General features: G+C 43.5%; 2 protein-coding genes across 2 annotated transcripts in view; one reads left to right on the top strand and one right to left on the bottom strand.

Annotated features, from left to right (window-relative positions):
• The window catches only part of LOC125005145 (granule associated Rac and RHOG effector protein 1-like), a 29995-nt gene extending 26592 nt beyond the window's left edge, over positions 1-3403 (bottom strand). The window contains exon 1 of the mRNA XM_047580193.1: positions 3337-3403. The gene's annotated coding sequence lies outside the window, so the exon portion shown is untranslated. The remainder of the gene's footprint in view (positions 1-3336) is intronic.
• Positions 3404-4627: 1224 nt separating this feature from the next.
• gpib (glucose-6-phosphate isomerase b) lies at positions 4628-10909 on the top strand. The gene is made up of 18 exons (XM_047581494.1): positions 4628-4814; positions 4912-5002; positions 5200-5268; positions 5421-5540; positions 5638-5721; positions 5836-5982; positions 6137-6208; positions 6289-6333; positions 6429-6482; positions 6981-7041; positions 7458-7501; positions 7631-7783; positions 8237-8366; positions 8545-8621; positions 9330-9458; positions 9720-9795; positions 10296-10362; positions 10471-10909. The coding sequence occupies exons 1-18, from the start codon at positions 4696-4698 to the stop codon at positions 10592-10594; spliced, it is 1662 nt and encodes a 553-aa protein (XP_047437450.1). The 5' UTR covers positions 4628-4695; the 3' UTR covers positions 10595-10909.
• Positions 10910-12037: the final 1128 nt, after the last annotated feature.

Genomic DNA, 12037 nt, shown 5'->3' with positions numbered 1-12037 from the left:
TTAAGATGCAGAGCTGAAACATCCCGTTAGAGAAGAAACAAGAAAATTCCCAGAGCAAATAGTGCTGTTGGTTTTGTGCATCTGAAGGCAAATCCTGCTACACGATACAAACTCCAAACACACAAGCCAGCATCTCTCAGTTGCATGTATCGACAAAACACGTTGTAGGTGGACGTTATCTAATCTGATGAGGGAAGTGCATCCAAACCACCAGGTTTGCTTGTAATTCGGCCGCAGTTTGGACAACATGACCTACCTATGACATCATATTTCACGCTACATATTTTTTTTTCCAGACATTTTATAAGCATATTTCACCTCCCTTTACCTATTGTGGTGTGCAGTACTCTGTAATACAGACCAGGTAAACATCTTGGATTCTTTTATGTCCAAGATTATAATAACAAAGCATTACTACTATAAAATTACACAATTTCTTCACGCCTTCGATATATTACAATGAGGTTATTATACCTTTGAAGCATCATATTGTGCACTTGTTTTTCTGTCTAGTGAGACACTGTTTACAATCAACAAACTGCTCATTTATTACCGAGCAGTATGTTTGGGTGCTCCCTTGTAAGCAGAAGTGATGCACATCCTGACATACGGCAAATTAATTATAACCACGGGAACTAAAATTAACCAACGTATCCATCAGGAAACTGAACGTACCACTGACATTCCTTCCTGCAGCACCTGTTGTACCTTCGATACCATCTCGAGGAAGACGGCTTTGTAAAAAATTTCAGTCTTTAGAGATAAAACAGGGGCAGGTCAGAGAACAAAAGAAGAAAAATGCAAAACACTATGAACATAATAGAAAACTCATTTAATATGCCAATTAGAAGAGAAGAGGCTAAAGGGGGGAAAAAAAACTATTAACTAAATGAAGGAATTGCTAATAATAACATGGCCTGAGTTGTCTACCCCTTCTTCCCTCAGCAACACTCACCTGTATAATCTAAAACTGCGAAACAGAAACACTAGAAAGCTCCTTTGTTTAAGGGAATCATTCAGGTCTGTGAAGGGCCTGTACTCCACCCGAGGCAAGCGCAAACAGTAATCTTGTGACTGTATGTCTACTTCCTCACACATGCATCCGGAGCCAATGTAACTCTATGGAAAAGTGTCACTCCTTGTCATATCACATGTTGGGGAGGGAAAAACCTGGCAACACTCACACACACACACACAGAGAGGAAAAAAAAGGAAGACAAACAACTACAGCCCTTGTACTAGTCCACCATCTACCATGACCACTCAGGCACAATGTTGACTGCGCGGCTGAAGAGAGTGAGTTTAAGCAGAGACAGGAATTTTGCAGAACGAAGCACACATTTCCATAGTGACGCAGCTGTGGCAGATGTCAACACACGGGCTCGGGGTTGTTTTAATGAGAGGTGTACAAGCCTGCAAAACTCGACAAAAGGAATGCACTGGCCTTAACATTCAGGCATACGTCGGAGTCTATAGCTTAACATTCAGCATCATTTACATTCAAACAGAAGCCTGACTGAAAATAAATGTCTACATGTTAACTACTGTTTTAATCAATTTTAGTAACTTAACTTCCATAACAGAATCAGACAATGTATTCTGGTAAATAACTGGACATTTTGTCCACGTATAAAGGGAATAATAAAGACGAAGCTATAAAGAGTGGCTGCTTATGACAAACATTAATAATGTCTCGATCGAGGCTCAGACACCTCCCGTCACTGATCACTAATCACTTTCGCAATCTCCTTGTTCATCAAGATTAAATAATATGCTCCTGCTGGAATTTCTATCCTCTGAGGCAGCACATGATGTCAAAAGGCAGACAGACAGACACCTGGCCAGACTGTAGGAGTCTACACACCGCCGGAGAAGTGGGGCAACGTTATTTATTAATGTAATTCCACATGTCTCTTCTGTCCTGTATTGGCTTTATAAACACTCATTATCAATACAGCAGGGCCGTGTAAATTGCTGCTCTGGTGTTCTTCAAGAATAACCCTTTACAATCAATGTATATTAATAAAAGCAAGAAATAGGCTTCGACACTGGTGTATGTGTTCAGTCATCCTGTGAAATAGTGAAACACTGCTGCTCTTCATGTCATTAAAAACACAGTAGCTACGGCTACTCCCCGGGCTCCTGATGCAACAACCAAAACCCAGTGTGCTGCTTTAATCCTTTAAGTTTGATTAGTTTTATACTCCCTGGAGGCTCAATTTAAAACCCGATCACTATTTAACGGGAAGGTTTAAGTGAATGGCCGCTGGCGCAGCTCGCCGGTTTCACCGAAACTCTCCGGGATGGATGTCACAGCCCGTGTCATGGGAACGCTATGTCGCAGCTATTAATACGGCCTTTTAACGCCCTATATGCGGTGTCGCCGGAAAGGCTTCCACGGCATCAGTGCATCTACACGAGAAAGGGGGAGAAAAAAAAAAGAAAAAAAAACGCAACAGCAGCGAGTGACATGAAAATGCCACGGCGCACTCCCACGGTGGGCACCCAGTGCTCCGGCTCCCACGGAGACAGACACGGGCTTGATAGATAGATAACTACAGCCTTGTCCCTGCAGCCTACCAGCCTGTAAATACCGAGTATGTCTCCACGGGAGCCGTGAATCACGTCGGTGCCGTCCTCTTGCCTCCTGCTAACCTACAGTCCATCTTGTACCGACTGCAGCGGCGCATAACTTAAAAAAAAAAAAAAAAAAAAAAACAAGATCACCCAGGTCCGTTATCGGACACGCAGTCAAACCGGGTCGATGCTAAAGCCGACGACCACTAACCCACTGTCCCGTCTTATCCGCAAAGCCACGGTTAAACGTTGTCAAGCCACGGGTCGAGTATGGAGCATCGCCCACAGACACAAGCAGCGACAACAGAAATAACCCACAGCACCGATCGCTCCTTCTCCGCTAGCGCAAGCGGATACGCTTCATCGGCAGACATCAAGTTGGGTTTTAAAACCAATACGCGGGCGTGGAGTTGCACGATTTCATCACCTGCTCTCCGAAAAAACATTCGCCCAAGGACCTACGAGGCTGTGCAGTTTCGAGTTTGAAGCGAAGACGGCAATAAGCTCATCGGAGTAGTGTGCGTCCGATAATAGGCGCACAGGGGTTGCATCGGCACTAAGCGAGCTAAGGCTAGCTACGTAGCTAGCTCTCTGCGACACGAGCTGCCAGGAAGCGCGAGCTAACGCAAAGCGGCCCAGGTGTGTTCCGATACAGGCTAACAGCAACCGGGGCTACCGCGACCGAGACCCAACCGAACAGTTTCAGTAAAAGCCCAAAACAATGTTAGCACAGGTTAAGTTAATCAAAGCATCGCTCACCAGCTCCAGGCATCCACCCTCTTGACAGTGAACTCCCTGTCTGTGTGTGTGAGAGAGCGACGTCAAGACAACGTCAATTAAAAAAAAAAAAGGGGAAAAAAGAACACGCTCTTCCGGTAAAACGTTCATAATAAAAGCGAGCTTGTGTAAATAGCATATTTTACTAAAATCACATGTCTGTGTAAATATGCAACGCCAGATCAGTTTTAAATTACACAAAGCCGTTTCATTAATTTCACTTTTTGTGATTTCCAAATATAATTTCTTAAGACATCGCCAAATACAGTGAAACGAGTCAGTGTGGACACATATAATAGGGTACAGGGTATATCAGAATATATTTAGTGATTATTTTTGCTGTTCTTGTGTGTAATAGCAGTTTGTAACTATAATCATGCACAGAGTAAAACAAAACAAATTGCTTAGATGCTCAAATCGTCCAACTCTACTTAGTTTTGATTGTCATATTGGTGTGCCAGTGTCAATTGAGATATGTTCTTCAGTATCCCTGTTTACCTTATATTTTACATATTTGCACGTGGAATACATCCGAGCATTTGTTTTTGTTCTTGTGGTCCATATTTTCACCACTGTGACTATGACTAAAGGAATTCAAGCTGCACGATAAGGTTTTGTCGCCCTCTAATGTCTGATAAAGAACACTACATTATGTGCTTTACACTCACCACTTAGGGGCGTTCAGGTCCAATAATTCCTACAGATCCTAAAGTTGCAGTACACTAGTTGTCGCTTAATGGATGAGACTTTTCCAGGTACCAGTGTGCACAGAGATCTGAACATGTTCATGTTTCCTTTCAAATAATTTCGTCATTCTTGTAAATATTGTGTTAACAGTGTGTTGTCTAATAAGTGTGCAGTTACTGACCCTCAGGATGACAGAATATAATGTGAGTTATGGATTTGGTTGGACATGGCCTTTCATGCATAGAGAAGGAAATCAACGCTTACGAAATAAATAATAATCTCACCAAAAAGATGATACCACAAGGAGATGATGAAATGATTCCTTCTAATGTAGACCCTTAATTTGTGGATTTCATCAAACAGTGCAAAGGCAGATTGAACTACAGACTGAGTAGTGCCTGCTCCGTCTCAGGACTGGATCAGCACTTTGAAGTGCATGCCACTGTGTTGCTGTACTGGTGAGTCTCCCCCTGCCAACCAGCACTGTAACTCCACCGGACAGTGTGGAGGTAGCTCTGGATATTGTGTGTCTCATGTAGGAGGGGCGAGCGTTGCTCTTTCGCCCTTCAAAAAGCTTTCCCTCCGACCTGCCCGGTCCCACTCAGCCAGGGTAGTTGAGCACAGCTTAGCACGGCAAGCCCCCCTCAGGACAGCATGGGACTCACTCAGGACCCCAACTTCCAAAAGCTGCAGGACTGGTACACAGCCCACGCCTTGAACCTCAACCTGAGGCACATGTTTGAGGCTGACAAGGAGAGATTCAACAAGCTCAGGTATGCGTCCTATTGAAACATTTATTTTGTATGGATCCATAACTCTGCAGCTTCATTCAGTGCCATTGGAGTCAGTGTTGTCTTTTAATCTGCACAGTCTCACACTGAAAACTGAGGATGGAGACATTCTTCTGGATTATTCCAAGAACCTCATCACAGATGAAGTCGTGAAGATGCTGGTTGACCTGGTAATTTAATTTTCATCTGGTTGATCTCTGCCCTTTGAAGTGATTATTAGTTTACCAGTAATCAGTCCTTTCAGCATGCAGGCTCCATCCATCTGTTGCAGCCTTTACCTTGATTCAGCACTGGATTCTTTTAAGGGTTGGCCATCTTTTGAAATGTGATCTGATTTTATAGCACTAACCTTTATTGTTGTCTTCAGGCCAAGTCCAGAGGCATTGAGGCTGCCAGAGAGAGGATGTTCTCAGGAGAGAAAATCAACTTCACTGAGGTTCTCACTGTTAATCATACATCAGCTACAACATGATTTTTGCACATACTCTTGTTTTCGGTTTGTTAAGATGAACATTAGCAGGTCAACACTACAGACCTGAGTGTAAATGTGTGTGTTAACGTTTGTCTCCTGATGCTGTGGGCGTGAAGGGCCGTGCTGTGCTCCATGTGGCCCTGAGGAACCGGTCCAACACTCCCATCATGGTTGGCGGCAAGGATGTGATGCCAGAAGTCAACAAAGTCCTGGAGAAGATGAAGGGCTTCTGTCATGTGAGTGAACGGGTCACTATATTTACGATCGTGCTCCTGAAAGTCGTATTTGATTTACTCAGATGACTTTTTGTGTGTGTTTTGTGTCTGTGTGCAGAGAGTTCGCAGCGGCGAGTGGAAGGGCTACACGGGAAAGGCCATCACAGATGTTGTTAATGTCGGAATTGGAGGATCTGACCTTGTGAGCACATTTTATGGAAGGATATAGTTGCAGCAAATAAATATTTTCTTAGCCATTTAAGGAATCTGGATACCTGCAACTCACTGGATTTGCTTACTGTAAATTGAGCTGTAGGGCCCCCTGATGGTGACTGAGGCCCTGAAGCCGTACTCCAAAGGTGGACCCCGCGTGTGGTTTGTGTCCAACATTGATGGAACCCACATTGCCAAAACCCTTGCACAGCTGAATGCTGAGACAACCCTCTTCATCATCGCTTCCAAGGTATCCTTTTGAAACTGCACCAGAGTAACATCCCACATGAGTCATTTTCCAAAGCAACTTTCTAATTTCTTATTTCCATGAAGATCTGCGCTGTCGCTTTGACTGCATTATTTATTGGTGCACAGTTTATTATGAATCTTCTCTCTATTTACAGACATTCACCACCCAAGAAACCATCACTAATGCTGAGTCGGCCAAAGCATGGTTCCTCGAGCACGCCAAAGATGTGAGCAAGCAGTGGTCCTTGAAAGCATCGTTTTAATAGTGGACTGATTCATATCCTTAACGCTCTGCATGTTTCAACAGAAAGCAGCTGTGGCCAAGCACTTTGTGGCTCTTTCCACCAACGGCGTAAGTCAAGCCTAACTTTAACTCTGGGTTAAATCCTCCACCTTCGTCCGGACGCGTGACATTAACTGTCGTGTGTTTCTCTGCCTCCCCTGCAGCCCAAAGTGAAGGACTTCGGCATCGACACAGAGAACATGTTTGAGTTCTGGGATGTGAGTGCTTCTTAAGCCCCACAGCCGTGTGCTGCAGGTCCACTTTTGTCCCCGGTTCGTGTTGGGGACGTGAACAGCAGCTATAAATAAACTAGACTTTTGACCTGTGAAGTAGGTGGGACAGACGCTCTGGACAGCAGCTGCTGGGTAATCAGAAGCGTCCCTCTTCAGCCTCAGTTATTATTGGTAGTGACCTTCTCTCTCGCAGAGGTTACTGTAAAGGCTGAGTTGCGTCAAAGGTCAGAGAGCTGCATTTAGTAACATTGTTGGTATTTCAAAAGTAACAGCTATAATATGGTCGTTATGTCACAGCTAGTACATGTTAGTTTCCGCCCCTTAAACTTGACCAATAGAACTACTGTTACAGATTAAAAACTAGTGCTAATGAAATTTCTTGCAATATCGTTTACTTAAGACGTCGGTGTCTCTTTCATTTATACCAGTCAGTGGAATTTTGCATGAGAGCTGCATATATTTTCATTTCATTTCCTCTTTCAGTGGGTCGGTGGCCGTTTCTCCTTGTGGTCTGCAATTGGAATGGCCATTGCTTTGCACATTGGTATGTACAATAAAAAATGAAAAGCATTTAAAGCCAATATGTTTACAATTTTTACCATTTTTGCACACATTCAATCAAAGATGCCATGGTGATGTAACAAAATCTGAGCCTAGAGCCAAGCTAGCAGCTCTGCGGGATGATGCTCTGAGCCAGGCTTCACCATGGATAGCATTTTAGCAGTGTGCTAGCATTTGTGCTAGGTGCAAAGCTTTAGGAATCAAGTCATTAGGACTTACCCCCTGATATCTGTACAAAATGTTGCCATTTAAAAGTAATAAAGATATTTTAGTCTGGACTACATTAGTAGATGGCCAGCATTGTCATTCTCAGAGTGATGCTGGAGCCGAAGCTTTTACAGCTAATCTTATTATTTTATTTAATCACTTCATTGATTTTTCTATCTGATATTCCCTCAGGCTTCGACAACTTTGAGAAGCTTCTGTCAGGAGCTCACTGGATGGTAGGTTGACCATGATCCGATGGACAGCTTCAGTCACCAAATATTCAAAAAACAATCCATGTGAATCTTCAGGGAGAGTGAACGACATGAACACACGGAGGTAAATCAGCTTCATTCTCTCCACTGCAGGACAACCACTTCCGCTCCGCTCCCCTGGATAAGAACGCTCCCGTCCTGCTGGCTCTGCTGGGCATCTGGTACATCAACTTCTTCCATGCTGAGACCCACGCCATGCTGCCTTACGATCAGTACATGCACCGCTTCACCGCCTACTTCCAGCAGGTCTGTTCCCACTGCAGCAGGGCCCTCGAGTCCCTGTGTGATTTTTTCTGTTAACTCATTGTTTTTTATTATTATGTTCAGTTTATTCCGGATGGATGTAGTTTGTGGTGCAGGATCGCGTTATACATTTCAGTGTTTCTGTTTTTTAGCCTAGCTCACTGGCTGCAAATGAGTTGTCAAAACATTAGAAACCGGCGTCAGCACCACATAAATACAATTTAAATGCACTACAAACACAAAATGAAAACACAGTTGAATCAACAACTCGCTCAGTTATTTGAAATAAATGCTGAGCACCATAACCTCCGTGAAGATGAGATTTAATATAAAGAGTGTTGAATTAGATGTGAGTGTGTGTTAACTGTCTCAACCATCAGGGAGAATTGAATGACTTTCGATAACTTAAAAAAAAACATCATACATGTTCTTTACTAAAGAGTGTTCATGATCTAGGGGGACATGGAGTCAAATGGAAAGTACATCACTAACCACGGAGCACGTGTGAACTACCACACTGGGCCGATCGTCTGGGGAGAGCCAGGAACCAACGGGCAGCACGCCTTCTACCAGCTCATCCACCAAGGTAACAGCCTCATTCACTCAGCTACAGCAGCATACGCACGATTCAGTCAGTGTCTAGATTTGATCTCGTCTATATAGTAGCAGGTTAGCCTCGGGTCATGAACCATGAGGCAATAGCGGCCTAGTCTATGGTATTATATTTGTCGCTAACAAGGCCCAAACTCAATGCTCCATTTCAGGAACACGAATGGTGCCTTCTGACTTCCTGATCCCAGCTCAGACACAGCATCCCATCAGAGACAACCTGCACCACAAGGTATCGCTCATCTCAAGGAAGTATCTGGCTAAAACTGCATTTTTAATCAGTAGCATGGATCACGCAGATATGGTGACGTTTGATTTTTCTGAAGCGCCTTAGAACATAGGGGGTCCGCGGAGGTGCTGCAATTTCTTTGGTTGATTAGTCATTTTTTATAGAATTTTTTTTTAACTTTCCCTTATAAATAAATTTCTTTAATTACACATTAACATGAATCCAACATATTTTAGTCAAGGGATAAGGGATAGCTTAATACTGAATGCAAAATGATATTTTTATAAATAGCACTAGGCCGAGTCTAATATAGGACACATATAGTTGGTAAATGGGTGCTGAGATTTTTAACTTTTAACTTTGCCTAAATGGTAACAGACAGACAATTAAACACATTTATGTAAAAGGAGGTGAGAATTAAATTATATATATATATATATATATGAACAATGGGGAATTACATTTTTCTAACACCTGAAATGACTTAAGAAGAAGAATATCTAATTATCTTAACTGAATTTCATGAAACAATAAATAAATAAAAAGAAAATTTAAAGTGGACAATGTAAAAAAATAGATGTTGCATGTTCTGATTCTTCATAAAACTCAGTAACAGCCGATTCCAGCCCACATACTGTAGACATATCAGAGTGCAGAGTCAAGTGTGTAGAACATGCACTTTACAGTAAGTCTGTTTGATGCCGGCTTTAGATCTTGTTGGCCAACTTCCTGGCCCAGACAGAAGCCCTGATGAAGGGTAAGACCACAGAGGAGGCCAGGAAGGAGCTGGAGGCGAGCGGCCTGAGCGGAGAGGCTCTGGAGAAAATTCTGCCACACAAAGTAAGTAAAGAGAAATAAAGAGAAAATACTTATTATAGAGAATCAGCCTCAGCCACAGCTCTCATGCTAATGACAACAAAGCTATACCTGAACATCCCACCACCACTACCTGGTGTGAGGAAATGCAGACAGCAATGTTGCTAAGACTAGAGAGCGTGGGAGGTAGTGCCCTCCAGTGACCATGTGTCAACATAGCAATATATGCTTTGCAATGAGCATTTGTGACAAAGGCTTGCAAAAAAAACTGTGTTATGGCTACAGGTATTCCAGGGAAACAGACCAACCAACTCAATCATCTTCAAGAAGCTGACACCGTTCACACTCGGAGCACTTATAGGTGAGAGCAAACCACGGGCTTCATGACTCACTGATGTCTAAATGAGGACCATGAATGAACCAGCGAGGGGTTGTTGTTGTCATTTGGTAGTTTCTTATGTTCACATCATGTTTTAATAGTTTATTCTGCTCGCTTACTGACAGAACTGAATTTTATCTTCTGTCTTTACTGACTTTAAACCTATACAGTCTGTATTAGGTAAATTTCCTCACTGCATTAACTGACAGGACCGTACATCGGTCTGTGAGGCACGTGCTTTAAATATAGTTAATTATTAACAATAATAGTGGGAAATTCTTGAGACAGTCCATGTGCTTTGATATCCACATGAGGTTCAGTCAGAGCGTTGCTCACTGTTGCATGGTAACCATCCCTCTATTTGTACCTGCGAGGCCAAGCTAAGAGACCAGGTTACATTATGAACGGCTCTATTGTGCTGTCTTGAAAATTCCTTTTCCCTTTTTATGTTGTAGTAACAGTCATTCTCTCCCGTTTCATAGCAATGTACGAGCACAAGATCTTTGTCCAGGGTGTAATGTGGGAGATCAACAGCTTTGACCAGTGGGGGTGAGTTTCCTCCTCAGTAAACTGTTCAGCTTTTTCAGGTTGCCGGTGTGCTTGGAAATTAGGGCATTGCTGAAAACAACGCTCTCCTTCCCCCTGTTGTGTTATCAGAGTCGAACTGGGCAAGCAGCTGGCGAAGAAGATCGAGCCTGAGCTCAAGGACGCGGCGGAGGTCAGCTCCCACGACTCCTCCACCAACGGGCTCATCAACTTCCTGAAGAAGAATTTTGCCTGAGTTGAGTCAGCCCAGCAACTTCCACTTTGTCCCACAACACTGTCCGCCTCATCGGCTCAGAAGCGACGTGGAGTCTCGCGGAGGCGGCCGGTCACTCCCACGCAGCCGAGCTCTCATTAATAATGCCGTGACTGTCTGCAGTGCTGCCTTGTCTGTGTTTGTTTGTACGATCGCCACTGTGAGGGGAAAAGCTTTTTGTAATTAGATTGTGGTGGCAGGATGAGTGAACCACATTCTTATGTGTATGTATGTATACTGTGACAAGACGTTTAGTCTCTGAAATAAATATCACACAGTCCACCTTCCACAACCATACTTTTTGTCTGATTCAGTCCCGTTTAACAGCATCACAAACCTGCAAATACTGATTTACCACCTTTCACACTGTTTAAATGTGAACTGAACATTACAACAGACATTAAGGGTCATTTAGTGCAAGAATGCATTCATTTTTCCCTAATGTTTTGGCTTTAAGTGAGAGGGTTTGAAACAGTGTTCGGCTGAATGCAGTTTTAAAAAAAAATAAATCAACAACAATATGTCACTAGATGGCATCAGAGAGCCAGATTTATTTACTGGGAGCTAAATGAGCCACCCAGTAATCAGCAGTTTATTCAGTGGAACAAAGGGTCAGGGGTCAGTCCATCTGTACTGTTCCACCCCTCAAATCCCCCGACTCCACAGCGTCCATTTACAGAGAAAAACAAACAGCTGGACTAAACAGCGTCCCGGCTGGCAGGCCAGTACTCGCAGGCACTATATTTAAACGTTGTTCAACCAAATCTGCTTAACGTTCGAGGAGCGTGCAGAAAACGTGCAGGTGAATTACTCCGACGGAGATAAAAGAACCCCTTATGCTAATGGTCTGAGAGACGACAACCCACGCAGCACACACATGACACTGCTGCATGATGCGCCAAACACGTACGAATTAAAATGTATTTGCCGATGTTTTACTCTCTTCAAACCCACTGCTGGGTACAATTACAGAGTGTGCATGAGGACAAACAGAAAGTTAAAAAAGAAACCTAGACCCCCAGACACTGCTGGGTTTTCAGTGCTGTTGCCAGGCAACAATACTTTACTTCAAAATCCAACTTGGGCTTTTTTATCTCTGACTCTGATACAAGATACAGAAGGAGGTGAGCCTGTCTCAGGAAAGGATCCTTCCTCCTTACTGATCACCACGAGGTCTTGAGTTATTAGAGCGACATGTGTGCTCACAGACAGTTTGCATAAAACCAGAATGAACTTTTTTCCTTTCTGAAGGAAATTCATCAGCGTAGGATGAGTCATGGATGCACCTACTAACGTGGACGCCTGAGTTGCGACCAAAGCCAGGTGCACAGGGTTGTGTGAAATAAACAAGGCAGTCAATATGAGGAAATATCTGAGCTGGGCACGGTTCAATGGACAGTGGAATCCCGCTGCAGCATGAGAGCA

The sequence above is a fragment of the Mugil cephalus genome, chromosome 3 (assembly GCF_022458985.1).
Source record: "Mugil cephalus isolate CIBA_MC_2020 chromosome 3, CIBA_Mcephalus_1.1, whole genome shotgun sequence".
In the NCBI taxonomy this organism is placed as follows: domain Eukaryota; kingdom Metazoa; phylum Chordata; class Actinopteri; order Mugiliformes; family Mugilidae; genus Mugil; species Mugil cephalus.
Note: the sequence above shows the minus strand (reverse complement) of the source record. Positions and strands in the feature narration are given on the sequence as shown.

Coding starts and splice junctions, on each gene's coding strand:
- gpib (XM_047581494.1), top strand. CDS start 4,696: ATGGGACTCACTCAGGACCCCAACTTCCAAAAGCTGCAGGACTGGTAC. Junction 5,003..5,199: donor TGAAGATGCTGGTTGACCTG/GTAATTTAATTT, acceptor TGTTGTCTTCAG/GCCAAGTCCAGAGGCATTGA. Junction 5,269..5,420: donor AGAAAATCAACTTCACTGAG/GTTCTCACTGTT, acceptor GTGGGCGTGAAG/GGCCGTGCTGTGCTCCATGT.